The sequence below is a fragment of the Carcharodon carcharias genome, chromosome 22 (genome assembly GCF_017639515.1).
Source record: "Carcharodon carcharias isolate sCarCar2 chromosome 22, sCarCar2.pri, whole genome shotgun sequence".
NCBI lineage: Eukaryota > Metazoa > Chordata > Chondrichthyes > Lamniformes > Lamnidae > Carcharodon > Carcharodon carcharias.
Window position 1 is genome coordinate 50,647,703 of NC_054488.1, and position 27,619 is coordinate 50,675,321.

The window sequence follows — 27,619 nt, forward strand, 5'->3', positions numbered from 1 at the left end:
CAAAACTTGCTTAACCAAAACAATTAACTGATAAGATCCTTAATGAAAAGCTAAAAAAGTGCCCCAGGGGGGAGAAAGACTGTCTGAATGGTCAATACCCAATATGAAAGCCTGATTCGTCAATTTAGGAGCAGCCATTTTTGGGTTTCATACTATAATGAATGGTTGGAAGCTGCCTAAATGGAGAGCCATCTTGGACATCGTGAGAGAGAGACACCTTCAAACAGAAGCTGCTTCTCCACAGTAAGAGACCGTGGGAAGTTTCCAGGAACAGCTATTGGACTGCTGTAGTTAATCAGGCTACCAAGAGCAACCACCAGCAGCACCTTAAAAATGAAAACAGGAGACGTCACTCACTCTCGGGACCTGTTCTGCTTGTTGAATCCACCCACAAAGGCAGATCCCACTCTTCAGTTACAGAAGCCATCACAGCTGCTAACCCAAACCTCAAGTTTCAATCCCTTCACTTCGGAAAGAAGGAATTCAAGCAACAGGCCCACAACAATATTGCACCAGCTCATCCCTCAGGCAACCGTGCTGTGAGTGCATTGTCCTACTTTACAGCTGCCTGGCTTGCACTAATTATTTCTACTTTCTTTCATCGGAATCTCAGCCAAGTGCCCAACAGCCTCAGCCAGCCAGATTCTTAGTTTGAGACCCGACGACAACTTGGATGAGGATCCTGAGGACACCAAAGCAGAAGACCCATCACAGCGCTCACCCACACCCTCCACCAGCGCAGAGACACACACCTCAGTGGAACCTAGTTCTAGAGCAGGCTCGGGGTCACAATCTGGTGAGCACAACATGCGGAGACAGGGACATCCGATGTCACTGGCACTTGGAGGACTCCTGGGGGCCAAGATTCTGCTGAGTCCGAGTCAAATGACGTGCCTCCAGACTCGGTCCTAAATCAGCTGCAGTGACGATCATGGGAATATCAGGAAGAGATGTCAACTGCATTCCTCAGATTGCAACAGACATTGGAGTACACCGCCCACGTTCGGTCTGAGGTGATAGCGCTGGCATGCCAACATACCAAGGGTCAACACAGGCACAATGGTGGATGCCATGGAGACCTAGTTCAGGATATTAGTCCTGCACTAGTGCAGGAGCTGCAATCCATCACTGAAGCCCTTGGTGGCATCCATCAGTGGCCACGTGAGAGGGGACGGGACGGGACAGCCCAATCTCATCCCAGCTGCCCCTTCTCCTCATGGAGTCAGCCAGGGGTTCTCGGACACCCATAGGGAGGAGGGCGAGCAGACAGACACCCTGGGCCAGGTGACTTCAGGAGCGTCCAGTCGATCCCAATCCCATCTTCCTGTGACCCCATCAGCTCCAGCTCCACAGGCCAAGGAGAGTCCACCTGGCCCACAGCAAAAGACCCAAAGCAGACAGGGGCCCTACAGGTCTCAGCCTGCCAGAGGACCCCTGCCAAAGTCATCACAGACAACACGGCTTAACAGTCAGCAAGCTGCCTCCACCTCTGCCGGGGCTGTCGGAGATGCACCCAGATGTACCGGTAGGTTTGAGAAGTAGCATGGGTATTCCTAACATACATATAATGTACACAAATGTAAATAGAATTACACCCATTTCATATCTCTTTTTGTGTACGCCTCCTTTTTATGATGAGCTGTGTTGTTGTCAATTGAGTATACCATGGTCCCTACCCGACATCGCAGATGTCGCTATCATGGGCCTCTTATCTATGTGTGTGCTTCCATATTACCACGGTGTGTGTCCCCTTTTTCAGATCATTCTCGACATCGGTGATGCCTTGACCTTAATGTTAAGTGTACTTGTGGAAGGAACCTTGTTCACATGCTTTGCAGGGTCATGTCATGTTTATTCTTGGCTGTGTAAGAATCAGGCAGAGGTGTTCTTCTATCTCCTACCTCGTCTGCAGTGTACAAGGAGAGATGTGTTCACGCATGGAGAACGGTTATATATCGTGCAACTCCATGTGCTCTCTGCATCCCAGCAGGGTTTTCATGCTAAGTGCCCATACTCAGAGCTCTATTGTGCTCCTGTCTGCCAACTGCATTTCCAACTTTCCAAGTGTACATCTGCTAAGCTCACCAATAAGTGGGAGCACCCTGTACCTCAAGGTGCCAAAGCTCTGCCCCTGTCACCCACATTACTGCCTTGGCGCTCGAACCTACAACCTAGATTGTTTCTCAGTCTGTAATTGTCTATATTGCGACCACAAGGCTCTCTTCACAATGTTGGGATGCACGCTGTCCGTCCCATCACCTAAACACTCGCCTAAACGTGTGATGCTAATGGCAAGTGCTGATTTTTAGTTGTCAAAAGAGCTTTTGCACAAGCTCTGGAAGCGCACGTCGTCGCTTTAGACAATGTTGAAGAGGAGCAATGGGATAGGAGCGAGGATGTTCTGAAACTGAAGTCTGCTCTTTATTAGCAATGACTCATCACCTTGAGGGCCTCATGGTGTCTGAACATTTTAGAGTTTGCGAGGGCCAGGGCTGCCATGAGGGCACAATGTGTGTCTTAAACAGGAGGCATTTTAATGTCTGGCACACAAGTGGTTGAATGTCACCATCTTCAGATGGTCCATATGCACAGTAAGGTGAGGATAAAAGCAGGTCAACATCCCTAACTGAGAGTGCCAGATGTTAATGTGATAGAGAGGAAGGTGACACAGAGGACTGAGTCATCCCTGAATAGATACACCTGATAAACATCCTTGGCTGCCTTGGCCCAAATGTCACCTTTTAGTTTCACCATTGATCTTACACAGAATATGTTGCCCCATTCTGGAGATGGATCTCCTTGAGGAGCTTTGTCACATTGAAGGCATACAGCTACAAGCCAACCGAGGATAGTGGAACAGCTCCTGCCTGTTGTAGGCTGCCACTGTGACTGGGATGCTGGAGGGATACTTGAAGAGGCGGCACCTTCTGACGCCTGATGCTGGGACTCCCTTCTCCAGTTAGCGCTTCATCTCAGCAAGGACACATGCTCCTGAGGCTTCATCATCCTTCAAAGGATCAGGACAATGTGAGCCTGATGTGTAACTATTTACCCTCCTGATTCCGGGCATTGTTATTTAAAGGCTCTTAATACGTCTCAGCTGTGCATCTCTCCTCATTTAGGAATACACAGTTCAGTTGGGTGCCCCTTTAAGGGGCCGCCCGGTGCATGCACCTGCCCTCCAAACGGCCCTCGGAGCCCTCACCAGCAAAGCATCTCCTCATTTTAATTTTGTACCGCACCATCACTGCAGGTTGGAAGATGGCGGTGCTGAACTCTCACTGCCGGACCAACTTGGACCCTCCCTGTGTGAGAGTGGAAATCCCTTCCATCATCCTGCAAAAGCTTAATGTTCAGGTTTCCCTCCCTCCAAGAGCCTCTCAACCTTCCCCCTGTATTCCTTGATCCCACCGTGCTCATGGTGGATATGCCTTTGTTACCCCCTGAACATGGTGAGTTAGATGTGCCTATGCCCAGTGTGGACCTAACTACTCCCCATCTTGAGGACAATTGCACAGTCTGACAAACCACCACTGCCCCCCACTCTTCCGACACCCTTGAACGTCCCCACAATACTGGTTCCCCATCTGTAGGCTGCAGGTACCTCCCCTGTCTGATTGTACCCAGTCTGAGGTCAGAAACCATGCCCCCCCCCCGGACTAACGCACATGTTGTTACGACAATGCCCTGCGCACAATATCCTAGGCATGACTGAGACAGGACTGACAGGCCCTCCCCCTGCCTGGACTGGGACAAGGACACTCTTCACAAGCTCAACACTGAAGCATTTCTTCACTCAACGATCCTCACATTCTGGCCCAAAGCCGCTTATGTTATTCTGTAACATATTCTCTCTCATCCTGGAGCTGAGGACGCACCCACCCTGCTCCCCCCCATCCCCTCCCTCTCCCCTCCCCCCATTCCCCCCTCCCCCTTCCCTCCTCCCCCTCAGTCATGTGTCTGAGTGCAACCTTCCCCACTCTTATCCCCAGTGCAGCCTTTACCCTGCAGCCCCTTCCCATGCCTCAGGCCAGTTTCCCCCCCCTTTCCCAGTGCAGCCCTTGCCATGCAGCACATTAAAAGCCACCCCTACCTTACCACTGCTCTGCTAGGTTGAGACTTGCCCCTGATACCCCACTGAGAGTGATGTGATGCTGCCTGCAAAGCCTAGCGCTGAGTCTGAGTCACCGCACCATGCAAGGTAGGCGAAGGAACCTCAAAGTCACGAGGTCGCCAGGTGTACGTCACTTATATACCATTGTGAAACACGTCGGTTTAATTGGACGCCGACATGCCCTCTTTCTCGAGCCTGGGGGGTTGGGGGGGATGATTCCGCTGAGCAGCCCTTATAATGAAATGCAAATCTATTAAAATTATGTTCCCGTTGTGCCATAACAGGATTGATGGCCAGAGAGGATGATGCCAGGCTGCTTTTATGATGGCAGTAAACCGATTTTTCCAATCTCGCGGGCAGGGCCTGAAAATCCCGCAGTAAGTATCCCTTTTTCTTTATGAGCATTTCATTCTTTATATCTGTGTTCAGTTAATAACTTTATTACTTTTACCTAAGGAACCTTCAGCAGTAATTTTTCTAATAAACTAACATTTATCTTGTTTAAGACTAAAGCTTGTCCGTTGGTTATTTTTAAAGTGAACTACTTATAGATTAAAAGAGGGTTACACACACACCCATAGGACCACTTTAAGGAAATGCTTTTTATGTCATGACAAAGTACTTGAAATCGAAAAAAATAACTAAAGTGAGCCTAGTCTGTGAAATTAACGATGGAAAATAAGCATTGAACAGATGTTTTGTCTTTGTCTTCACTGTGGAAGACAGAAATAACATCCCAGGAATACTTGTAAATCAAGAGATGAAAGGGAGGGAGGAACTTAAAACAATTACAATCACCAGGCAAAGTGTGATGAGAAAACTATTAGAACTAAAGGCTGACAAGTTACCAGAACCTGATGGACTTCATGCCAGGGTCCAAAAGGAACTGGTGCGGAGATGGTTTTAATTTTCCAAAATGCCCTAGATTCTGGAAAGGTCCCTTCAGATTGAAAAATAAAAAATATAACTCCTCTATTCAAAAGAGGGAGGAGACAGAAATCTGGCAACTACAACCCAGTTAGTCTAACATCTGTGACAGGGAAAATGCTGGAATCTATTATTAAGGCACTTAGAGAACCTTCCAGGCAATTAGGCAGAGTCAACATGGTGTGTTGTGAAAGGGAAGTCATGTTTGTCTAACTTATTAGTGTTCTTTGAGGAAGTAGCAAGTAACTTGGATAAAGAGGAACTTGTGGATGTGGTATTTGGATTTCCAAAAGGTGTTTGATAAGTTGCCATATCAAAGGTTACTATGCAAAATAAGAGCTCATGATGCAGACGATCACATATTATCATGAGTAGAGGATTGGTTGGCTAATAGGAAGCAGAGTGTATGGATAAATGATTCATTTTCAGGTTGGCAAGCTGTAACCAGTGGAGTATCACAAGGAACAGTGTTGGGGCCTCAACTATTGACAATCTTTATAAATGACTTGGATGAAGGGGCTGAATGTATTGATGAAAGCAAAATGCTGCAGATGCTGGAAATCTGAAATAAAAACAGAGTGCTGGAAATTCTCAGCAGGCCAGGCAGCATCTGTGGAGAGAGAAACAGAATTAACGTTTCAAGTCCACATGACTTCTTCAGAGCCAAAAAGTAGAAATGTGATGGATTTTATATTGGTTAAGAGGGCGTGGAGCACATGAAACAAGATAGGTCAAGGATAGGTGGGAGGTAACGAGTGATTGATAAAGATGTTATGGGCACAAGGCAAAGGGAATGTTAATGTTAGTGGTAAACACTAAAGAATGTGCTAATAGTGGCAGAATGTGTTAAAGCAGAACAAGGGTGAGTGCTCTGTGAAGGAACAACATAGAAACAATTGACAGATGGCCCTGGTTGGCCGGTCAGTGGGGTTAGGGAAAAATATTTTTTTTTAAATGAATAAATAAAAATTAGTAAATAAAAAATAGAAATAAAATAAATTAGAATAAAAATTTAAATTTTAATTTTAATAATTGGTTTAAAAACAGTAGAGATGGAGGAGAGAGTTTGTGGTCTGAAGTTGTCGAACTCAATGTTAAGTCCAGAAGATTGTCCGGTGCCTAACTGGAAGATGAGGTGCTGTTCCTCCAGTTTGCGTTGGGCTTCACTGGAAAATTGCAGCAGGCCAAGGGCAGGCATGTGGGCATGAGAGCAGGATGGTACATTGAAATGGCAAGTGACAAGAAGGTCTGGGTCATGCCTGCGAACTGAGTATATATTGCATATATATTGTTGCTAAATTTATGAATGACAGAAAGATAGGTAGGAAAGTACATACAAACTAAGAGCAGAAGTAGGCCACTCTGCCCTTCAAGCTTGCTCCACCATCCATGGCTGATCTGATTGTAACCTCCTGCCTACCCCTGATAACCTTTCACCCCCTTCTTAATCAAGAATCTATCTAGCTCTGCCATAAAAATATCCAAAGACCCTGATTCCACTGCCTTTTGAGGCAAAGAGTTATAAAGACTCACGAACCTCAGAGAAAAAATTTCTCATCTGTCTTAAATTAGCGACTCCTTATTTTTAAACCATGACCCGTAGTTCTAGATTCACCCACAAGAGGAAACTTCCTCTCCATGTCCACCCAGTCAAGGCCCCATAGGATCTTAAAGGTTTTGATCAAGTTGCCTCTTACTCTTCTGAACTGCAGTGGATATAAGCCTACCCTGTCCAACCTTTCCTTATAAGACAATCCATCCATTCCTGGTATTAGTCTAACAAGCATTCTCTGAACTGCTTCTAATGCATTTATATCATTCCTTAAATAAGAAGGCCAATACTGTACACAGTACTCCAGATGTGATCTCACCAGTGCCCTGTACATAGAAACATAGAAAATAGGGTCAGGAGTAGGTCATTTGGCCTTTCGAGCCTGCTCTGCCATTCATTATGATCATGGCTGATTCTCTATCTCAACGCCATACTCCCGCTCTCTCCCCATAGCTCTTGACACCTTTAAAGGCTAGAAATCTATCTATTTCCTTCTTAAATATATTCAGTGACTTGGCCTACACAGCTTCTGTGGTAGAGAATTCTACAGGTTCACCACCTTCTGAGTGAAGAAGCTTCTCCTCATCTCCATCCTAAAGAGACACCAGGATGGTATGATGCCTCCCTGGTGCCAGGGTCCAGGATGTCTCTGATCAGGTACGGGACATTCTGAAGGGGGAGGGAGAACAGCCAGAGCTCATGGTACACATTGGTACTAACGACATAGGCAGGAAGAGTGACAAGGTCCTGCAGCAGGAGTTCAGGGAATTAGGCAGAAAGTTAAAAAACAGGACCTCTAGGGTTATAATCTCAGGATTACTCCCTGTGCCTCGTGCCAGTGAGGTTAGAAATAGGAAGATAGTGCAGCTGAACACGTGGCTGAACAGATGGTGTAGGAGGGAGGATTTCCGATATCTGGATCAGTGGGATCTATTCCAGGGCAGGTGAGACCTGTACAAGAAGGACGGGTTGCATCTAAACTGGAGGGGCACCAATATCCTGGCTGTGAGGTTTGCTATTGTCAATTGGGAGGATTTAAACTAGTATGGCAGGGGGGTGGGAACCAGAGCAATAGATCAGCAGGTGAAATAAATGACTGGGAACCAGTGAATATGGCCAGTAGGACTAAGAGGAAGGGCAGGAAGGGAGAAATTACTGAACACAGTGGGACTGGGGGTCTGAAATGCATTTGTTTCAATGCGAGAAGTATAACAGGCAAGGCAGATCAGCTTAGAGCTTGGATTAGTACTTGGGACTATGATGTTATTGCTATTACAGAGACTTGGTTGAAGGATGGACAGGATGGACAGATAAACGTTCCAGGATTTAGATGTTTCAGACAGGATGGCGAGGGATGCAGATGAGGTGGGGGAGTTGCACTGCTGGTTAAGGGGAATATCGCAGCTGTACGACAGGGGGACACCTCGATGGGCTCATGCAGCGAGGCAATATGGGTAGAGCTCCGGAATAGGAAGGGTGCAGTCGTAATGTTGGGGGTTTACTATAGGCCTCCCAATTGCCAGCGGGAGATTGAAGAACAGTTATGTAGGCAGATTTTGGAAAGATGTAAGTGCAATAGGGTTGTTGTGGTGGGTGATTTTAACTTTCCCTATATTGACTGGGAATCACTTAGTGCTAGGGGTGTGGATGGTGCAGAATTTGTAAGGTGCATCCAGGAGGGCTTCCTGAGACAATATGTCGATAGTCCAACTAGGGAAGGGTCAATACTGGACCTGGTATTAGGGAATGAACCCAGCCAGGTGGTCGAATTTTCAGTAGGGGAGCATTTCGAGAAAAGTGACCATAATTCAGTAAGTTTCAAGGTACTGGTGGATAAGGATAACAGGAGTCCTCGGGTTAAGGTGCTGAATTGGGGGAAGGCTAATTATAACAATATTAGGTAGGAACTGAGGAATCTAGACTGGAGGCGGATGTGTGAGGGCAAATCAACAACTGACATGTGGGGGGCTTTCAAACGTCAGTTGATAAGAATTCAGGACCGGCATGTTCCTGCTAGGATGAAGGATAAGCATGGCAAGTTTCAGGAACCTTGGATAATGAAGGATATTGCGAGATTAGTCAAAGAGAAAAGGGAAGCCTTCGTAAGGGCTAGAAGGCTGGGAACAGATGAAGCCTGTGGAGAATATAAAAAAAGTAGGAAGAAGCTTAAGCAAGGAGTCAGGAGGGCTAATAGGGTCATGAAAAGTCACTGGCAATCAGGATTAAGGAAAATCCCAAGGCCTTTTAAACATATGTAAAAAGCAAGAGGGTAGCCAGGGAAAGGGTAGGCCCACTCAGGGACAGAGGTGGGAATCTGTGTGTGGAGCCGGAAGAAATAGGAGAGATACTAAATGAATACTTCTCATCAGTATTCACCAAAGAGAAGGACTTAGCGGTCGATTTGTCTAGGGAAGAGTGTGTAGATAGCCTGGATCATGTTGAGATCAAAAAAAAGGTGTTAGGCGTCCTGAAGAATATTAAGGTGGATAAGTCCCCTGGGCCAGATGGGATCTACCCCAGAGTACTGAGGGAGGCAAGGGAGCAGATTTCTGGGGCCTTGACAGAAATCTTTGTATCCTCACTGGCTACGGGTGAGGTCCCAGAGGACTGGAGAATGGCCAATGTTGTTCCATTGTTTAAGAAGGGTAGCAGGGATAATCCAGGAAATTACAAGCTGGTGAGCCTTATGTCGGTGGTAGGGAAATTATTGGAGAAGATTCTTCGTGACAGGATTTACTACCATTTGGAAGCAAATGGGCATATTAGTGAGAGGCAGCATGGTTTTGTGAAGGGGAGGTCATGTCTCACTAACTTGATCGAGTTTTTTGAGGAAGTGACAAAGATGATCGATGATGGAAGGGCAGTGGATGTTATATACATGGATTTCAGTAAGGCCTTTGACAAGGTCCCTCATGGCAGACTGGTACAGAAGGTAAAGTCGCACGGGATCAGAGGTGAGCTGGCAAGATGGATACGGAATTGGCTTGGTCATAGAAGACAGAGGGTAGCAGTGGAAGGGTGCTTTTCTGAATGGAGAGCTGTGACTAGTGGAGTTCCGCAGGGATCAGTGCTGGGACCTTTGCTGTTTGTAGTATACATAAATGATTTGGAGGAAAATGTAACTGGGCTAATTAGTAAGTTTGCAGATGACACTAAGGTTGGAGGAGTTGCAGATAGTGAAGAGGATTGTCAAAGGATACAACGGGATATAGTTCGGTTTGAGACTTGAGCGGAGAAATGGCAGATGGAGTTTAATCCGGACAAATGCGAGGAAATGCATTTTGGAAGGTCTAATACAGGTAGGAATTATACAGTAAATGGCAGAACACTTAGGTGCATTGACGGGCAGAGGGATCTGGGTGTACAGGTCCACAGGTCACTGAAAGTGGCAACGCAGGTGGATAAGGAGTGAGGAAGGCATATGGCATGCTTGCCATCATTGGCAGGGGTATTGAGTATAAAAGCTGGGAAGTCATGGTGCAGCTGTACAGAACCTTGGTTAGGCTACACTTGGAATATTGCGTGCAATTCTGGTCGCCACATTACCAGAAGGATATGGAGGCGTTGGAGAGGGTGCAGAGGAGATTTACCAGGATGCTGCCTGGGTCTGGAGGTTATTAGCTATGAGGAGAGGTTGGAGAAACACGGATTGTTTTCACTAGACCGACAGAGATTGAGGGGCAACTTGATAGAAGTTTACAAAATTATGAGTGGCATGGACAGAGTAGATAGTCAGAAGCTTTTTCCCAGGGTGGAAGAGTCAATTACTAGGGGACATAGATTTAAGGTGAGAGGAGAAAACTATAGAGGAGATGTGCGGGGCAAGTTTTTTTACGCAGAGGGTAGTGAGTGTCTGGAATTCGCTGCCAGAGGAGGTGGTGGAAGCAGTTACAATAGTGGTGTTTAAGAGGCAGCTTGACAAATACATGAATAGGATGAGAATAGAGGGTTACGCACCCCGGAAGTGCAAAATGTTTTGGTTGACGGGCAATATGACCAGCGCAGGCTTGGAGGGCCGAAGGGCCTGTTCCTGTGCTGTACTTTTCTTTGTTCTTTGTTCTAAATGGCCTAGCCCGTATCCTGAGACTCTGGCCCCTTGTTCTGGAAACCCCACAGCCAGAGGAAACATCATCCCTGCATCCAGTCTGTCCATCCCTATCAGAATGAGATCCCCTCTCATTCTTCTAAACTTGAGTGAATACAGACCTAGTCAACCCAATCTCTCCTCATAGGATAATCCTGCATCCAAGGAGTCAACTGAAGCATAACCTCCCGACTGTTGTATTCAGTTCCTCTTGCAATAAACAATAACTTTCCGTTAGCTTTCCTAATTATTGGCTGTTTCTGCATACTAGCCTTCTGTAATTCATGCACTTGGACACCCGATCCTTCTGAATCTCAGAGCTCTGCAATTTCTCATCATATAGATAATATGCTTCTTTTTTATTTTTCCTGCCAAAATGGACAATTTCACATTTGCCCACATTATACTCCATTTGTCAGATCTTTGCCCACTCGCTTAAACTATCTACCTCCCTTTGTAGTCACCTTACGTCCTCTGCACTATTTACTTTCCTACCTATCCTTGTGTCAGCAGCAAAGTTAGCAACCATACCATCTGTCCTTTCATCCAAGTCATTTATATAAATTGCAAAAGTTGAGGCCCCAGCACTGATCCCTGTGGCACACCACTCACTACATCCCGCCAACCAGAAAAAGGCCAATTTATAGCTCCCTTCTGTTTCCTATTAACTAGCCAATCTTCTATCCATGCCAATATGTTATCCCCTACACCATGAGCTTTTATTTTCCATAATAACCTTTGATGTGACACCTTATCCAATGCCTTCTGGAAATCTAAGTACAGTACATCCACCTGTTCCCCTTTATCCACAGCACACGTGATTCCTTTAAAAAACTCCAATAAATTGGCTAAACAATTTATAAATAATTCATGTTGACTTAGCCTGACCACCTTTTCCCTATGCCAAATGTCAAGCCAACTAGCCTGTAGTTTCCTGCTTTCTGTCCCCCTCCCTTTTTAAATAAAGGACTTACATTTGCTATATTCCAATCAAATTGAACCTTGCCCGAATCTAGGGAATTCTGGAAAATTAAAGCCAACGCATCAACTATTTCACCAGCCAATTCTTTCAAGACTCTCGGATGAAGTCTATCAGGACCTGAGAATTTGTCAGCCCGCAGCTCCAAAAATTTGCCACTTCCCTGGCGATTTTAATTTTCTTGAGTTCTTCCCTCCCTTCCATTTCCTGACTTACAGCTATTTCTGGGGTATCATTTGTATTCTCTATAGAGAAAACCGATGCAAAATACCTGTGTCTTTCATCTGCCATCTCCTTTCTATTATTAATTCCCCAGACCCACTTTCTTTTGGACAAATGCCACTTTGTTAAGTCTTTTCTTTCTTAAATATTGAGAGAAACTCCTACTACCTGTTTTTATATTTCCAGCTAGCTTTCTCTCATACTCTAATTTTTCCCTCTTTTCTTTATATTTTGTTTAATCTTCTGACCTGCCACCCATCTTTACGCAACTATGTGCCTTTTCTTTAAGCTTGATACTGCCTTTAACTTTGTAAATTGTGTGAAGGACATAAAGAGTTTATAAAGCGATTTAGATAGGTAATGTGATTTGGTAAAAATCTGGCAAATGGAGTATAATGTGGAAAAATGTGAACTTATCCACTCTGGCAGGAAGAATAGAAAAGCATCATATTACTTAAATGTAGAAAGATTGCAAAATTCTGTGGTACAGAGGGATCTAGGTGTCCTGGTACATGAATCACAGATAGTAAGCATGCAGCTACTGCAAGTGAATAGGGAGGCAAACGGAACGTTGTCGTTTAGTGCATGGGGAATGGAATATAAAAGTAGGGACATTTTGCCACAATTGTATAGGATGTTTGTGAAACCACATCTGGAGTACTGTGTACAGTTTTGGTCTCCTTATTTGAGAAAGGATACAATAGCATTAGAAGAAGCTCAGAGAAGGTTCATGTGACTGGTTTCTGGGATGTTATCTTATGAGGAGAGGACAGGCTTGGCCTGTATCCATTGGAGTTTAGAAGAATGAGAGGTGATCTTATTGAAACATATAAGATCCTGAGGGGACTTGAAAGGGTGGATGTTGAGTGGATATTTATTTCCCTTTGCGAGAGAGACCAGAACTTGGGGACATAGCTCAAAAATAAGGGGTCTCCCATTTAAGACGAAGATGAGGAGAATGCTTTCTCCCTGAGAGTAGTTGGTTTGTGGAATTCTCTTCCAGAGAGCAGTGGAGACAGTGTCATTGAATATTTTTAAGGCTGAGTTATGACTGATTCTTAACTGACAAGGAAGCCAAAAGGTACAGGGGTAGACAGCAAAGTAGAGCTGAGGCCACAATCAGATTAGCCACGATCTTATTGAATGGCACAGCAGGCACGAGGGGCTGAATGGCCTACTCCTGCTCCTAATTCATATGTTCATAGGCCAGTTTTCAGGTGCAGGAATCAGGATGCGCGATCATCACATGCCCGGTTCCTCTCAGGTAGACCCAGCAGGGAGCATGGCTAATGTGACACACAGTTACCCTGCACATGTTATCCTGGAGCAGCAGACAAGAGAGAGGGCTCCCAGGTTTTACGATGCACCCTGGAGGGATTTGCCAAGTAAGTGGAAAGGAGGAGAGATGTATTTCTGCAGGGGCGGAGTGGCTGGGCGGGGTCAAGAGGCCCTCAAGGCTCAACCTGAGGATGGAATGCGAACATGCAGCCAGGAAGGTTAATTCCTGGTGTTTGCCACCGAAGGTTTGGCAGCACTGCCGCAAGGAGTTCAATGACCTCACATGGGTGGTTAAAGTCACATGATACCGTCTTACCCATCAACCTCTTGCTGTCCAATACACGACACCCCTATCACTCCCCCATCAGCAATCAGGATTCATGCCTAACATTCAGATACTCCACCACATCGATACACACACCTCACACGGCTTCTACGTCCTCCAGCTATTCTACCAAGACAGGTGAATCACCCAAACAGACTGCAACAACTCATTGACATTACTCCCCCTCCCTTACAGGACAAGGCAGGGTGTAGCAGAAAACCCATGCGACACAGTCATGCCTGCATCACCTGAGCCCTCTGGAGGAGACAGTATTCCTCATCATAGGGTTACTGTGAATGAGATCATTGTATCTGGCCCCTTCTCAAATCCCACCTCAACCTTATTCTACTATCTGACATAAAGTGAAAACTGTAAATGGTGTGACCATGGATCACTTGTCTTCCACACCACTTCCCTCACTGTAAACCTTTCCTTCTGCATTTCTGCTTTCAGATAGCCAAGGTTTGCCACCTGACCAGCCATTTCAGCCTCAGTATAAAGGGTGAGAGCAATACCAGACCTCTGATGAAGAAGCGCCAGCACTTGATCTAACAATCGCAGCCACCAACTCAGATACAGGCACTGCATATAATTTAGAGGGTAGTACAGGATCTGGATCGGCACGCTTGGGTTGTGGCCTGGCCAGCGGGAGGAAGGGATGCTTGTTCACTATCTTTCCCAGATAGTGATGTTGCAGACAAGTCTTGCTGCACTGAACTCAGGTGAGGATCTCTATGGCATGACCTACAGGAGAATGCTGATGGTCATGCACAGAGATGCTGGTACATCGGCAGGCCGGTCACACAGTCTGTTATCAGAGTCAAGGAACATAGGAGGAGTCTGGGCTCCACTTGGCACAGGGCTTCGTGAAGATGTTGGAGTCCATCCATTCCAGCGTGGAAGTGATAGTCAACTCCATGACAGTGCTTGAGGACCCAGTTGTGATTCAGCTTCTGGTGGCGATGTTTTAGCTTCCCATTGACAATAGGCTGAAGCCACAGTGTCTCAACGCTGCGGTGGAAGCCCAGACAGAGATTATTCTTGTTGGCACATGAGTCTATCAAGGCTGTGGACACCAGTGCTCAAAAGGATATGCAGGCTTTCACAGCAGCCCAGCAATCTGCCCTTCAACCACACTCAGGATAGCTAGGTTATGCAGAACTCAGCAGAGCACCATGAGCTTGGGCACATGCTCTGTTGAGTACTGGAGAGCTTCAAAAGGCCAATGTTTTGCTCCAACACATGGTTTTTCCATGTCAGAGGTGAGTCATTAGCCTGGTATATGGTGGTTAACCCTCATCATCCAGCAGCCACCCTCTGGCGCTTCATGATAGTGTCAATTTTGTGGGTATGGCTGACTGCCACAGGACAAAAGCATGATGGCTGCTGCCAAGATAGCAGGCATTCTTCTGGGTCATGGTCACACTCCAACTGGATGTTAAGGAAGTGAAATCTCGTGTATTAATGGAACATCACCTGTTAACATGTGGGGTCCGCAGAGCCACGTGCGTGCAGTCAATTGCACCCTGCACCATTGGGGATGCTACCTGTTTGGAACATTCGCCTGTTAACTCCTCTTGTTCCTCTCTGGTCAGTCAGAACATGATGAAGTCTCCCCTCAATGAGGGGAAGCAGTATACAGAGGAGGGAGGAGGAGGATAGATGGCCATCTATCCTCCTCCTCCCTCCTCTGTATACTGCTTCCCCTTTCTGCTGTCAGTACTCCATTTCCATTGCATCGAGTGCGACGCAAGCTCAAGAAATTGCACCATCTTTAAATTGGGCACTTTACAGCCTTCCGGACTCAACAACGAGTTCAACAATTTTAGATCGTAGCCGGCATTTTCTGCTTTTATTTCAGATTTCCAGCATCCGCAGTATATTTTGCACCCATCTTAGAGGCTGCTTGATGTCATGACCAGTCCACTCTTTGTCTCTGGTTTACATATGGCACACCCATGCTAGTGCCCTAGCAGTCAGGGCATTAGAAGCGTCCAGCTGATTTTTTTTCCCCCTTCAGGCATTCCATAGCACCAGTGACCTAAATCCTCAGGCATTCTGCAGTCTCCAATTTACTGAGTTACACAGATTGGTGTCCCAGCCTGGCCCATCTACATTCCTTGTAGAGATTTAGGTGCTGCATGCATTCATATCGTTTAGAACCCAGCTTATATAACACTGGAATTCCATCAAGATTTTTTGTCTTCAGAATGGTTAAGACACACTGCCCACCCAGTGGAATGCTTCACTAACTCAGGCCCATTTCTGCTTTCAGGTTTCTGTGAAAAATGTGCTGCGTGGGGCCTTTATTTTCAGAATCTAATTTTCCAGTGAAAGACGGAGGGACTATTTGCTTTGGATTTGGTCCACTGGGAATAGTTGAGGTTCACAGTATTTTGAATTTTTTTTTTTATATAGAAACGATCTCAGAAGATCAAATGAGCAACTTGCAGTGCTGGAAGAATTTGGTCTTTGTAACCTTATCATTTTTTTTTAAAGTGGAAGCCCATTTTGCAACACAAGTTAAAGAGTCCTTCATTTTGAGAGTACAGACCTAACTTTGGTGTCTGCGATTAAACTGTACAGACAAATTTAACCTGTTGTAAGTAGGGGATTTTGAGCATTCTGCTTTGAAAGTGTGACACCTTAAAAAAAAATTACATTTTATTTTCTCTTATTTATTCAAGAGCATAAATCTCAAATTCATATGCTCAGCTCAAATACAGCTTATCTTTTGATGTTCTACTGCATGTTGCTAGGCAGCATCACATGTTGGCAGTCTCTAAACTAGCAAATTCACAATGCTTTATTTTGTCATTCAGTGCAAGTAGTTAGTCGTTTCTCTTCCAAGGATTTGAATGAATTTCCCTGCAGGTTAGTCAGGAGTTGATTAATCATATGCGACCGAGGTCATTAGAGATTGTACTTTTGTTTGGTAATGCGAATCAGTTAACAAAAAGCCAGCAAAATTTCATGAACTGGAAACACATCAAATCAGGTTTTATTTTGAAAATGGTAGGAAATATATTCATACAGGTTTTAATATTCTCTAAAGCTTCAAACATGGAGCAGGGCATTTTCTGTTGTTTACATTGCTCAATGCCCATTCGGTTTAGAATTATGAGGGGCTTTATGTTGACACAATGACTGAAAAGGCAAGGTTGCCATCAGTATCTATGCCATCTACAGTGTTGTTGTCAGCTTCGGTGTAGGTCCAATATTTCAATGCACCTGACTTTCTTTCAGAACAATGTATGCAATATGCAAGCTGGAACCTTGCATTCTTGCTGCACTCAAAGCTTCTTCCAGTTGAAGGGTTGGATGCCAGCCAAGCCCAACTAAATAGAATAAGTGCATTTGCTGAAACCTCAGGAACATTTTTAACACATTCACCACTGAAGTCAGGAACACCAGACCTGATGAAAGGTCATCGACCCGAAACTTTAACTCTGTTTCTCCCCACAGATCCAACAGGCCTGCTGAGTGTTGCCAGCATTTTCTGTTTTTCATCATAAATACCACTCCAGCTGCCAGGTCTCAGCAACTGGCACCTTCCGTGATCCATAGGAAGTGACAGCATGAAAGGCCTAAAATGCACTATGTTCCAGTAAATGCCCCCAGGTGACAGTGAAAGAAATAGTTTACATGTTGGGATCAGGAGAGACTCAATTCAAGTCCCATGTTTTGAGTTTGCTACTTCATTAAAAATCAAGAAGTTCATTTTGTTATTTACATTGAACAGTTGCATTTGCATTTAAAAGTTTTTTTTGCATTCCCTCTTTCCGTTGACAGATAGTACATTCAAATTGATCGTCAGACTGTTTGATCTTGATGTGAAAACGCACACCCCCTCCCCACAATGGATGGAGAGGGTCAGTCATTACAAATCAATACACTGCATTAAGGGGTGCTGGAAATCTGAAATAAGAATTGAAAATGCTGTGAGTGCACATCAGGTCAGGCTACAGCTGAGGAGAGAGAAACAGGGCTAACATATTAGCTCATGAAATACAAACATATAAACAAGGAGGAGTTGGCCATTCAGCCCCTCGAGCCTGCTCCACCATTTAATAAGATCATGGTGGGCTGATCTGATAGTAACCTGAAATCTGCATCCCGCCTACTGCCGATAACCTATCATCCCCTTGCTTACCAAGAATCTATTCACCTCTACCTTAAAAATATTCAAAGACTTTGCTTCCACCACCTTTTCAGGAAGAGAATTCCAAAGACTCACGACCCTCACCTCATCTGTTTTAAATGGGCGACCCCTTATTTTACAAAAGGAAACATCCTCTCCACACCCACCCTGTCAAGACCCTCCAGGATCTTATATGCTTCAGTCAAGTCATCTCTTACTCTTCTAAATTGAAGCATATACAAGCTTAGTCTGTCCAATCTGACCTCATAAGACAACCCGCCCATTCCGGGTATTAGTCTGGTAAATCATTCGTTAATAACTGAGTTGGTCTGAAGCCACTGCTGTGACCAATAAACTCCACCGTCTCGAGCCCCTCCAATTCCAGATTCTTCCCCACCCACCCCTTCTGTCCCAATTAATGGACTTTTGCCTGCAAACTCCTATCAAGTTTCAATCTTGGGCTCTGATCTCTCCCTCCCTCTCTCCGCATTGCCAGGCTCTGTGACCCATCAAGCCCTGAACTCTCCCGGTGACAGGGCAATGGGCAAGGTACCCAACGAGCCCACACTTGAAAAACTCAAAGCACAATGTCCAACATTAGATGTAATTCTATGATTGGACAACATTCGCTGACTTGTTCCTCAGGGCAATGCCTTGACCAATCAGGGTCAAGCTGCCTGGTTTAAATTTCAAACAATGCCAGGCAGTTAACTGTCAGTCACCATCATTGGTACATTCTCCATAGCAACGCTTCTACCAATCAGAGTCCACTTGCCAACCAATCAGCACTGTCTTCACATACAGTATAAATTGTTGTTTCCCCCTTATGTCAGTATTCTTGCAAAGTGTGCTGATGAGTGTAAGACAAAAAACTTCGACATTTCTCTTTTTTCAGCAATATTCAAGTTCTGCACTGCCAAATCACTATTTTAATAGATGTTGTAAATGGTGAAATCTCTGTTTGTGGTCAGTATTGAAAAGAACAAACTGCTTCTCCACAGCAGTAGATTCAGAGGAGTTGCTCTCTAATTTCTGCTGAGCAACAGCAAAAATATTTAGGCCGACAGCCGCAATGACAAAGGATCAACGTTCTCCTGAGACAACATTTTTTGTTGACAGGAGGATGTTCAAACTGATGCTGGGCTAAATTTGCTTTATCGCTGCACTCGAATAAGCAAACCAGCTAGATTCATCTTAATAGTTCTAATTTGGAATAATAGTGTATGTGCACTTCCATGGGTTTGTTCGAAGCCGTGCTTGCCACTATTTCCCCAAGAGGCGTTAATTAAGACAATGAAGGAACTTCAGGTGAAGGCATGTTATGTTCTGGTATCCCAGGAACAGTATCAGGAACACTATGGCCGGAATTTTCCATTCTCGCCGTTGTAGGCGTGGGTGGACACTATGGTGAGAAGGCCAAAAATTGGTTTTACGCTATCATGAAACCAATTTACGATCGTCAATGGGCGGGCCGCTGATTTCCAACACCAGGAGCCTAATTTCGATGCATTTGCATCTCGTCATCTTGCCTGCCCCTGGAAACATACCCCCACGCTAGCTCATCTGGGATCACGCCAACGTGTTTCACAACAACATAAGTGACGTGCACCTGGCGAGCTGTACTTCACTTGGGACTTCGAGGTTTATTTGCCTACCTTGCTTTGGGCAGCACTCGCAGTCATCAACGCCAGGCTTCGCAGGCAGCACCACGTCACTTTAAGGGGGGCTCACAGGCAGATCTCTGCTTACGAGACCAGCCGTTAGGCGGGGGTGGCTTTTGAACGGCTGCAGGGCTAGAGCTTGCTTAGGGAAGTGGGAAGAAGTGGCCTCAGGCAAGGGAAGAGGCTGCAGGGTGAGGGCTGTACTGGGGAAGGGGGGTATCCCAGGGTGTGTGTGTGGGGGGGCACATGTTGATCTGTGCAAGTGGCCTCAAGATGGTGAGGGCTGAGGAGGCAGCCTCCAGAGGAGATGAGGCCAGATGAAAAGGTGAGGGTGTGTGTGTGTGAGAGAGTGAGTGGTGATGTCCCTTGAGCTGGCAGTCACTGCGATGCCAGTGAATGTGTGATGGGCTTGTGAGTGAGTGTGAGAGTTTAGAGCGATGAGATGGTTGCATTACCCTGAAGGCACGGATGAGATCATTCATCCTCTTTCTGCACTGGACGGCCAATGTCTTCTGTGCAGCTTTGGCAGTGACCACACCCCCTCCCAAGCTGGGGTGGTGAAATTACTGCACCTCCTGTGCCCAGAGTGGGGGTGGAGGACACCACAGCGGGCCTCCAAAAGGCATTCCAGTGATGAGTCACTGAACTCTTCTCGGCTTTCAGGGCCATGTCTTCACTGGAGCAGTCCTGGGCTGCAAGCGTTGAGAACTGTGTGAGCGGCTGCAGTTTAGATATGGTACCCGGAGTGAGGAAATGGTGAGGTAACGGCGTGTCGGGCGATTCAGAGGCTGCGCCGGTGAGACAGCGTGTTTCCTGTGGCTCCATAAATTAACAAAGCAGGAAGCGGACAATACGGCACAAAAGCCAACCATTGCGGCCGGCGGGTGAAATGTTATTTTTCACGCCTGCTACCACACATAATGCAATTCTGGGATGATTCCGCCCCAAGTCTCAGGTCATTTTACAGCAGTGCTCTGTAAATCTTAACAGCAGGAAGGGCCACATTCATCCCTCTAACATTGCCTTCTCTGGCCTGACATTATCGCATTATCATAAAGGCAGCCCTACAAATTCAGCTGTTGGGAGACCAATTAAGCTCAAATATTCAGACAATCCCACTGTGTCACTCTCAGTACTGTGCGCTGGCATTTCCTGTGACCCCACCTGCCGTTTGAGAATATAATTTGAAAAGAAATGACATTTGCAATAAAAATTGGTGACTTAATTTATACAGGAATTTTCACAGCAATCCACAAGAAACTCATACAGGAATCTGTCTACTTTCGAAAAACAAAGACAGACTTCCTGCAATTTCTGTCAGAACATTAAATCAAGAAAGCTACCCAAATTATATTCTGAACCTTCTGTTTAGGAGGTACTTGGAAGTAGAATTAGATACAGACAACCTTTAAAGGAAGGGCTGGAATTTTCCGCTGTTAGCTTAAAAGGGCCAGGCTTAAAGTTGCTATTTTGAGCTTTGTACCAGAGATCAGCTTGTCAAAAAAGGCATCTCGAATTTAATGAATACATTCTAACCCATACTTCCAACACATAAAACATTTCACTAGTTAAGTCGTCAGCAGTCCCACATCAGTCTCTCTCAAAAATGCATTTATATGCAAATAAAAGGGAGCTCTATAAAGCAAATCCTCCTGAAAAACTGTGGGGGGGAAATGTGCCAAATTTGTTGACGTTTACAGGAGACCACTCAGCCCATCAAAAATTAATCCCCATGCCATTTTCTACAGTTTCAAATCTTTAGCTAATTTTCCCTTAAAATATCCAACAGCCTCTGCTCACACAGGCCAAACTTATGGTAATCGAGTCATTTCTTTTGAAGCAATAAAAATACATATGCAACATACATTTTCAGTGTATCTTACCACGTGTTGAGTAAGTACTATTATTGGAGGTGCCGATCTTCTGGTCAGACATTAAACCAAGACCACATTGGCCCGTGAATGTTAAAGGCATTCAGTGCAGTGAATGTTAAAAGCTCCTGGACACTGTTTGAAGAAGGAACAAGGAGCTTTCCTCCTGTTTTGGTCAATATTCCTTCTTCAAGCAATCTTAGTGAAAAGGAATTAATTGGCTGCGTTTGGCTACATAATTGCAATTACTGTACTTCAAAGCAATTTATTGTACATGAGGAGCTTTGTGTTGGGAAAAAAAAGATAAGGAAAGACAAGACAGAAGGAACTTCCATTTATATACAGTAGTACATTTTACTATGTCAGGATGTCCTAAAGCATTTCACAGTCAATGAAGTACTTCGGAACTATTATAATGCAGGAAGCACGACAATAAATTTGCACACAGTGAGTTCCACAAGCAACAAAAAGATAATGATGAGATAATCTATTTCAGTGGTGTTGGCTGAAAGGTAAACATTGACTAGTATGCTGGGGAGAACTCCCCAGCGCTGTTTTAAATAGTGCCACAGGGTTTTTTTTTTACATCTAACTGAGGTGGTGGGTGGGACCTTGGTTTAAAATAGCCATGGTATAAGGCACAATATAAATCTAAGGCATTATTTTTACCTGTAAGTAATGGACATCTTCACAAAGGCTATCCATGCCTCCCCTCCATCATAAGGTCAGAAGACACAGTCACACTGTCACAGAGTCATTATGGCACAGGAGGAGGCTATTTGACGATCAAGTCCATGTCAGCTCTCTGTAGAGCAATCCAATCAGCCCCATTCCCCCACTCCAAGTCTGTAGCTCAGCAGGTTTAGTGGGGATGTTTGCTGATGATTGCACAATGTTCAGCACCATTCATGACTCCTCAGATTCTGAAGCAGTCCATGTCCGTATGCAGCAAGATGTGAACAACATTCAGGCATGGGCTGATAAGTGGCAAGTAACATTCACACTAGGCAATGACCATCTCTGACAAAAGAGAATCTAACCATCACCCCTTGACATTGCCATCACTACATTCCCCACCATCAACATCCTAGGAGTTACCATTGGCCAGAAACTGAACTGGACTAACCATAAAAGTATAAGGGCTACAACATCAGTCAGAGACTGGGAATTTTGCAGCAAGTAACTCACCCCCTGAGTCCCCAAAGCCTGTCCACGATCTACAAGGCCCAAGTTAGGAGTATGATAGAATACTCCCCACTTGCCAGGATGAGTGCAGCTCCCACGACACTCAAGAAGCTCAACACCATCCAGGACAAAGCAGTTGTTTGATTGGCACCCCGTTCACAACTTGAAACATTCACTCCCTCCACCACCAACGCACAGTGGCAGCAGAATGCGTCATACGGAAGATGCACTGCAGCAATTCACCAAGGCTCCTTCGACAGCATCTTTCAAACCCACGACCCCTACCACCTAGAAGGACAAGGGCAGTAAATGCATGGGACGACCTGTAAGTTCCCCTCTAAGACTCACACCATCCTGACTTGGAACTATATCACCATTCCTTTACTGTCGCTGGGCCTAAATCCTGGAACTCCCTTCCCAACAGCATTGTGGGTGTGCCTACATCACATGGACTGCAGCGGTTCAAGAAGGCAGCTCAGCACCACCTTCTCAAATGCAAACAAGTGCCGGCCTAGACAAAGGACGCCCACATCACATGAAAGAATTATAAAAATTGCCTGAAGTAACTTCTAGTATCTAGTCAATTCTCATTCACCTGAGTCCTCCTTTGTATTGCAAATGTCTATGTAATCAAGCTGTTCCTACATTTCTAAAACTGTAATAAACAATATACTGACTAATAAAGTAACTTGAGTATAAGGCAAAAAAAAAGTTCTGCCTTAGACTGGTGCTACTCAATTCCACTTTTTTTGATATCTAAGGAGTTGGGTACAGTGGGGGGTTGGGGGGTGGGGGTGGGAAGCATTTTGAAACTCCAGGAATGAGAGAACACAGAGAGAAGACATTTCTAGCTCATTAATCTTCTTACCACTGGGCACTGAAGTCAACAAACTCTTTCGAGAATCTGTCAGCAGGAAGCTGTGGAGAAGGCTCTTCCACCACCTGTTTGAGTTGTTGGAAAGGTGTGCCCCAGGAATCATATGGGAATCTTAAGATCGCCATCTCAATCTAAACAGAACACATATATGGGCAGTGTTAACGTGCTTGAAGTCCATTGTAGTTAGCAGCATTGAAGCCATGGGCTGATTGAGGCAACGTTGAAATCATCCAGAAAGAACAAAATCTCAAATAGCGCAGAGAGAGGAAATGGTACTGTAACTAAAACATTAACTGCATGATATTTGCACCACAAATTGTCACAGGGTCAATATCCTGGGGATCCCTACTTAACAGCATTGTGGGAGCACCTTCCTCACACAGAGCTGCAGTTCAAGGCAGCAGCTCACCACCACCCTCCCAAGGGCAAATAAGGACAGGTGATAAATGTTGACCATGTCCGCAATGCCCAGTGGATCCAGGCCTGGTTCAAAATCTGGATCTTTTGGTTAAAATCTGTCGAGTAATTTTCTTGTTGAAATAGGTAATGTGCTCTGTGGATAGTTTCGACGCAGAATTTTAGTTAAAGGTAAACACTTCCGTGTTGAAGTTTCTGCCCACAAACACTCTTGGACTGTGGCCTCAAAACAAATTCCCTGAGGAAGCTGTGGGTGTCTCTTATTCTCTTGGCAGTGGGCCTCTCAAAGCCAACTCCAACAAATTTCCAACCCAAATTCCGTAAACCTCTGCGGAGGGAGGAGGCCTGTTGCCCACATACAGGCAGGGCTAGCAGGAGAAATACTATTGCATTGTTGGGTTGGAGTAATTTCAATAATTCCCGAAGACTGCCAACTGCAAACAATCTAACTTTACTGTAACATATTTACAGTATGAGAACCCTCCCTCACTAAGTTCTTTCCATGCTGCTTTCCCCTGGACTCTCAGATCCCATGACTATATGTCACTTCCTTCTATGACAGTGCAGACCATTACAATTAACCCTTTGTGGGGCATAGTCTAACACACTCCATCTTCCCCCTCCCTCAAGTCTCTGTTCAGACTTCAACGTTCTCTGACATTCCTGGAAATCCAATGCTTCAGTCTCCTTGTCATTCTGAACGTTCCAGTATGTATTCCTCATAGGAAACGTAGCCTCTTTTACTCTCATAGGTAGTTGTTGTTTTTCTTTTTCTCTCATGTTCTATTTTTGTTCTCTCTTCTCTCTCCTTCCTCCATTTTTTTTTTTGAGATGTTCACTTTTCTTACATAAGTGTTGTGGTACCTTCACTAGCCTACCATACCTCATTCTCCTCTCATTTGTAGGGAATAAAGCATTCTCATTCTGCTGCTGGTCCTCTGGACGCTGTTGAACAGAACTCAAACTAGTGGATGGTCCGGGATCATCTACTTCAATATCTTCTTTCATGTCTGATGATTGTGAGCTCCCTGGTCTCTGTTTTTCACTCTATTACTCAATTGCAATCAAAGTTCTTCTGTTTCTTCTTACTGTGCCCAGTTCTGTCTGGGCAGTGTAAAATCTAGATGTGGTTATTTCTTCACCATTTCTGCAAACCTCGCGTGATCTCTGATCCAAACCTGTTCTCCCAGTCGAAGATCGTTCTTGCTCTTTGATGACTATCATAGTGTTTCATCTGTTTACTTACAGTAAGTTTCCTCTCTTTCTCATTCTAAGTCTCTGTGAATTGTACATGTGATACATCTGGAAGTCACCTTCCAGTGATTTCAAGAAACCTTACCACCAAATGGAATAACACTCTGGCTCTGCACTTGGTAATGTCTAACTTTAACCTGTGGCATCAATGTATGTGGAACGGTAGGGATCTGCATCTTCAATCTCCTCCTCGTGAGTAACTCACATGGATCTATAACTCAAGAGCATTGGTTGAAAATCCTCATTCTTATTCAGTAATACCTTTACAGTTCTGACACCCCTCTCAACTTCTTCATTAGTCTGAGGAAACTTCGGTGAACTTGTTACGTGAACAAATCCAAATCATCCTGTAAACTCTTGAAATCGTGTTCACAAATTATGGGTCGTTTTCTGCTATCACAATATCAGGAATCCCATGGACTGTGAAAATTTCTTTCAATAACGTTATCCCTGCTTCTAATGTGTGCCCATTTAACTGTTTCACTTCAATCCACCTCAAGGAGTAGTCTACTACTATTATGAACATTTTCCCTTTATGCACAAATAAATCCATTCCTAGGGGTTCCCATGGCCTTGTAGAAAAATGTGTCATTGGTGAATCTTTTGATTCCTGTCTGTGAATTGTACATATGATACATCTAGAAGCCATTCTTCCAGTGACTTCAAGGGACCCTGCCACTAAATGGAATACCGTGTTCTGGCTCTGCATTTGGTTAATGCCTAAATGACCTTGATGTAGGCATTGTAAGATTTCAAGTCTCAATGCTCTTGGGATTACTATTCTATTGTCGTATGCCAGTAAGTCATCAATCACTGTCAGGAGCTCTCTGCTCAAAACATGGTCTCTACGCAGGACTATGTGGTATATATGTTGGCCATCCTCTAATGTAAAAGTCTCTGATCTGTTCACATTACTCGTCTGATTTTGGAGCCTCTTTGATTTCACTCAATTTTTGTGTAGTTGGTAATGTATGGACCATCATTATAGCAAACTCCTTGACATCTTCCATAAATTCAATATCGCCTTTTTCTGGATTCTCCATTTCAATGTGTGATAATGCATCTGCTGTGCTCTGTTGTTTCCCTTGAACATAGACCAGATGAGTATCAAGCCTCATCAATCTTAATTTAAACCATTGAACTCTTGATGGCATTGCTGAAAGCTCTTTTGAATTCAATAGTGTGACTAAAGGTTTATGGTCCGTTTCTATCATAATGTGTAGGCCTAAGACGTAGTCAGCAAATTTCTTGCATGCCCACAAGGCTGCTACTGTTCCTTTTTGAATACTGCACATCACTTCTCTGTATCTGTTAATGAACGTCATGTGCAATAGACCAGTCTGCATTTTCTATTTCTTTGTACCTGAAAATGTACTGTGCCCAATCCTGCAGAGGATGCGTCAGCTGCTATTTTTGTAGGTAACTCTGGATTGTAATGTGCTAATACCTCTGATGACATCAACCTCTCCTTGATTTTCTAGAATGGTTTCCAACACACTTCATTGTCTTGGTATAACAACTGGCATGGTGGCTCGTTGAGCTCTAAGCTTTTTGCTTAGAAAGTTTGTCATTTGATTCATCATTCCCATGTCATGATGTTCTTTGGAGCTGAAAATTCTTTTATGACTCTGGTCTTTAGTGGATCAATTTTTATTGATGATGTACTCACTACATGACCAAGAAATCTGATTGCTGGCTGTGAAAACTCTCACTTACTGTTGAGTGTTAATCAAGTGAACCGAGTGAATCTCCTGTACCACTTTATTGCCAGAGGAACAGAATATAAAAGTAGGGAAGTTTTACTGCAGCTGTACAAGGCATTGTTGAGGCTGCAGCTGGAGCACTGTGTGCAGCTCTGATCCCCTTATTTGAAAAAAAGATATAATTGCATTATAAGCGTTACAGACAAGGTTCACTCAACTCATTCCTGGGATGAAGGGCTTATCCTATGAAGAAACGTTGAAAAGATTGGGCCTACACAGATCGGAGCTTAGGAAAATAAGAGGTGATCTTATTGAAACATATAACATCCTGGAGATTTGACAGGTAGGCATCAGGAGCATGTTTCCACTTGCGGGGGAGACTAGAACTAGTTTGACAATAAGACTGAGATGAGGAGAATTTTTTTCTCTCAGTCATTAGTATGTGGAACTCTCTTCTCAGAGAGCAGTGGCGGCTGGGTCATTGAATTTATTCAAGGCATGGTTAGATTTTTGATAGGCAAGGATTATAGGGGGCAGGCGGCAAAGTGGAGTTGAGCCCACAACCTGCTCAGCCATGATCTTACTGAGTGGTAGAGCAGGCTCGAAGGGCCGAATAGCCTACTCCTGCTCCTAATTCCTCTGTCAATCCTGCCTCTTGTAGTCTTCTCAGCACTGCTCTCACTCTCAGTCATGCTCAACTTGAGTGGAGCCATGTATCAAGAAGTCATCAATGTGGCAAACAACTCCATCTATGTCCTCTAAAAGATTTGACATTTTCTTTGAAAAATCTCTGGTGCTGATGTTATTCCAAAGGGTAACCTGGATAAAACAGGATCTTCCAAATGGTGTTACATAAGTTCAGAGATGTTTGGATTCCTCTTCTCTTGATATTAGCCAGATTCCGCAGTTAGCATCTAATTTAGAGAATATTGAGCTCGTCCCTAGTTTTGCTAAACCCTCATCTCCTGATATCGTTCGATGGACTTCTCACACAACTCAATAAAGCTATGAAGAGATCAACCCAGATTC

General features: G+C 44.7%; 1 protein-coding gene across 7 annotated transcripts in view; it reads right to left on the minus strand.

The window, feature by feature from the left end:
- The window catches only part of map2k6 (mitogen-activated protein kinase kinase 6), a 98,135-nt gene that overhangs the window by 13,460 nt on the left and 57,056 nt on the right, over positions 1 to 27,619 (minus strand). For 4 of the 7 annotated variants that reach the window (XM_041216979.1, XM_041216977.1, XM_041216976.1 and 1 more), the window contains one exon: positions 23,208 to 23,347. The exons of 1 other annotated variant lie outside the window; for it this stretch is intronic. In XM_041216979.1, the coding sequence (XP_041072913.1) occupies positions 23,208 to 23,347 (140 nt within the window). Of the gene's footprint in view, positions 1 to 17,188; positions 17,400 to 22,573; positions 22,628 to 23,207; positions 23,348 to 27,619 lie in introns of those variants that run through there. 2 more of the 7 variants (XM_041216980.1, XM_041216978.1) reach the window with 2 other exon arrangements.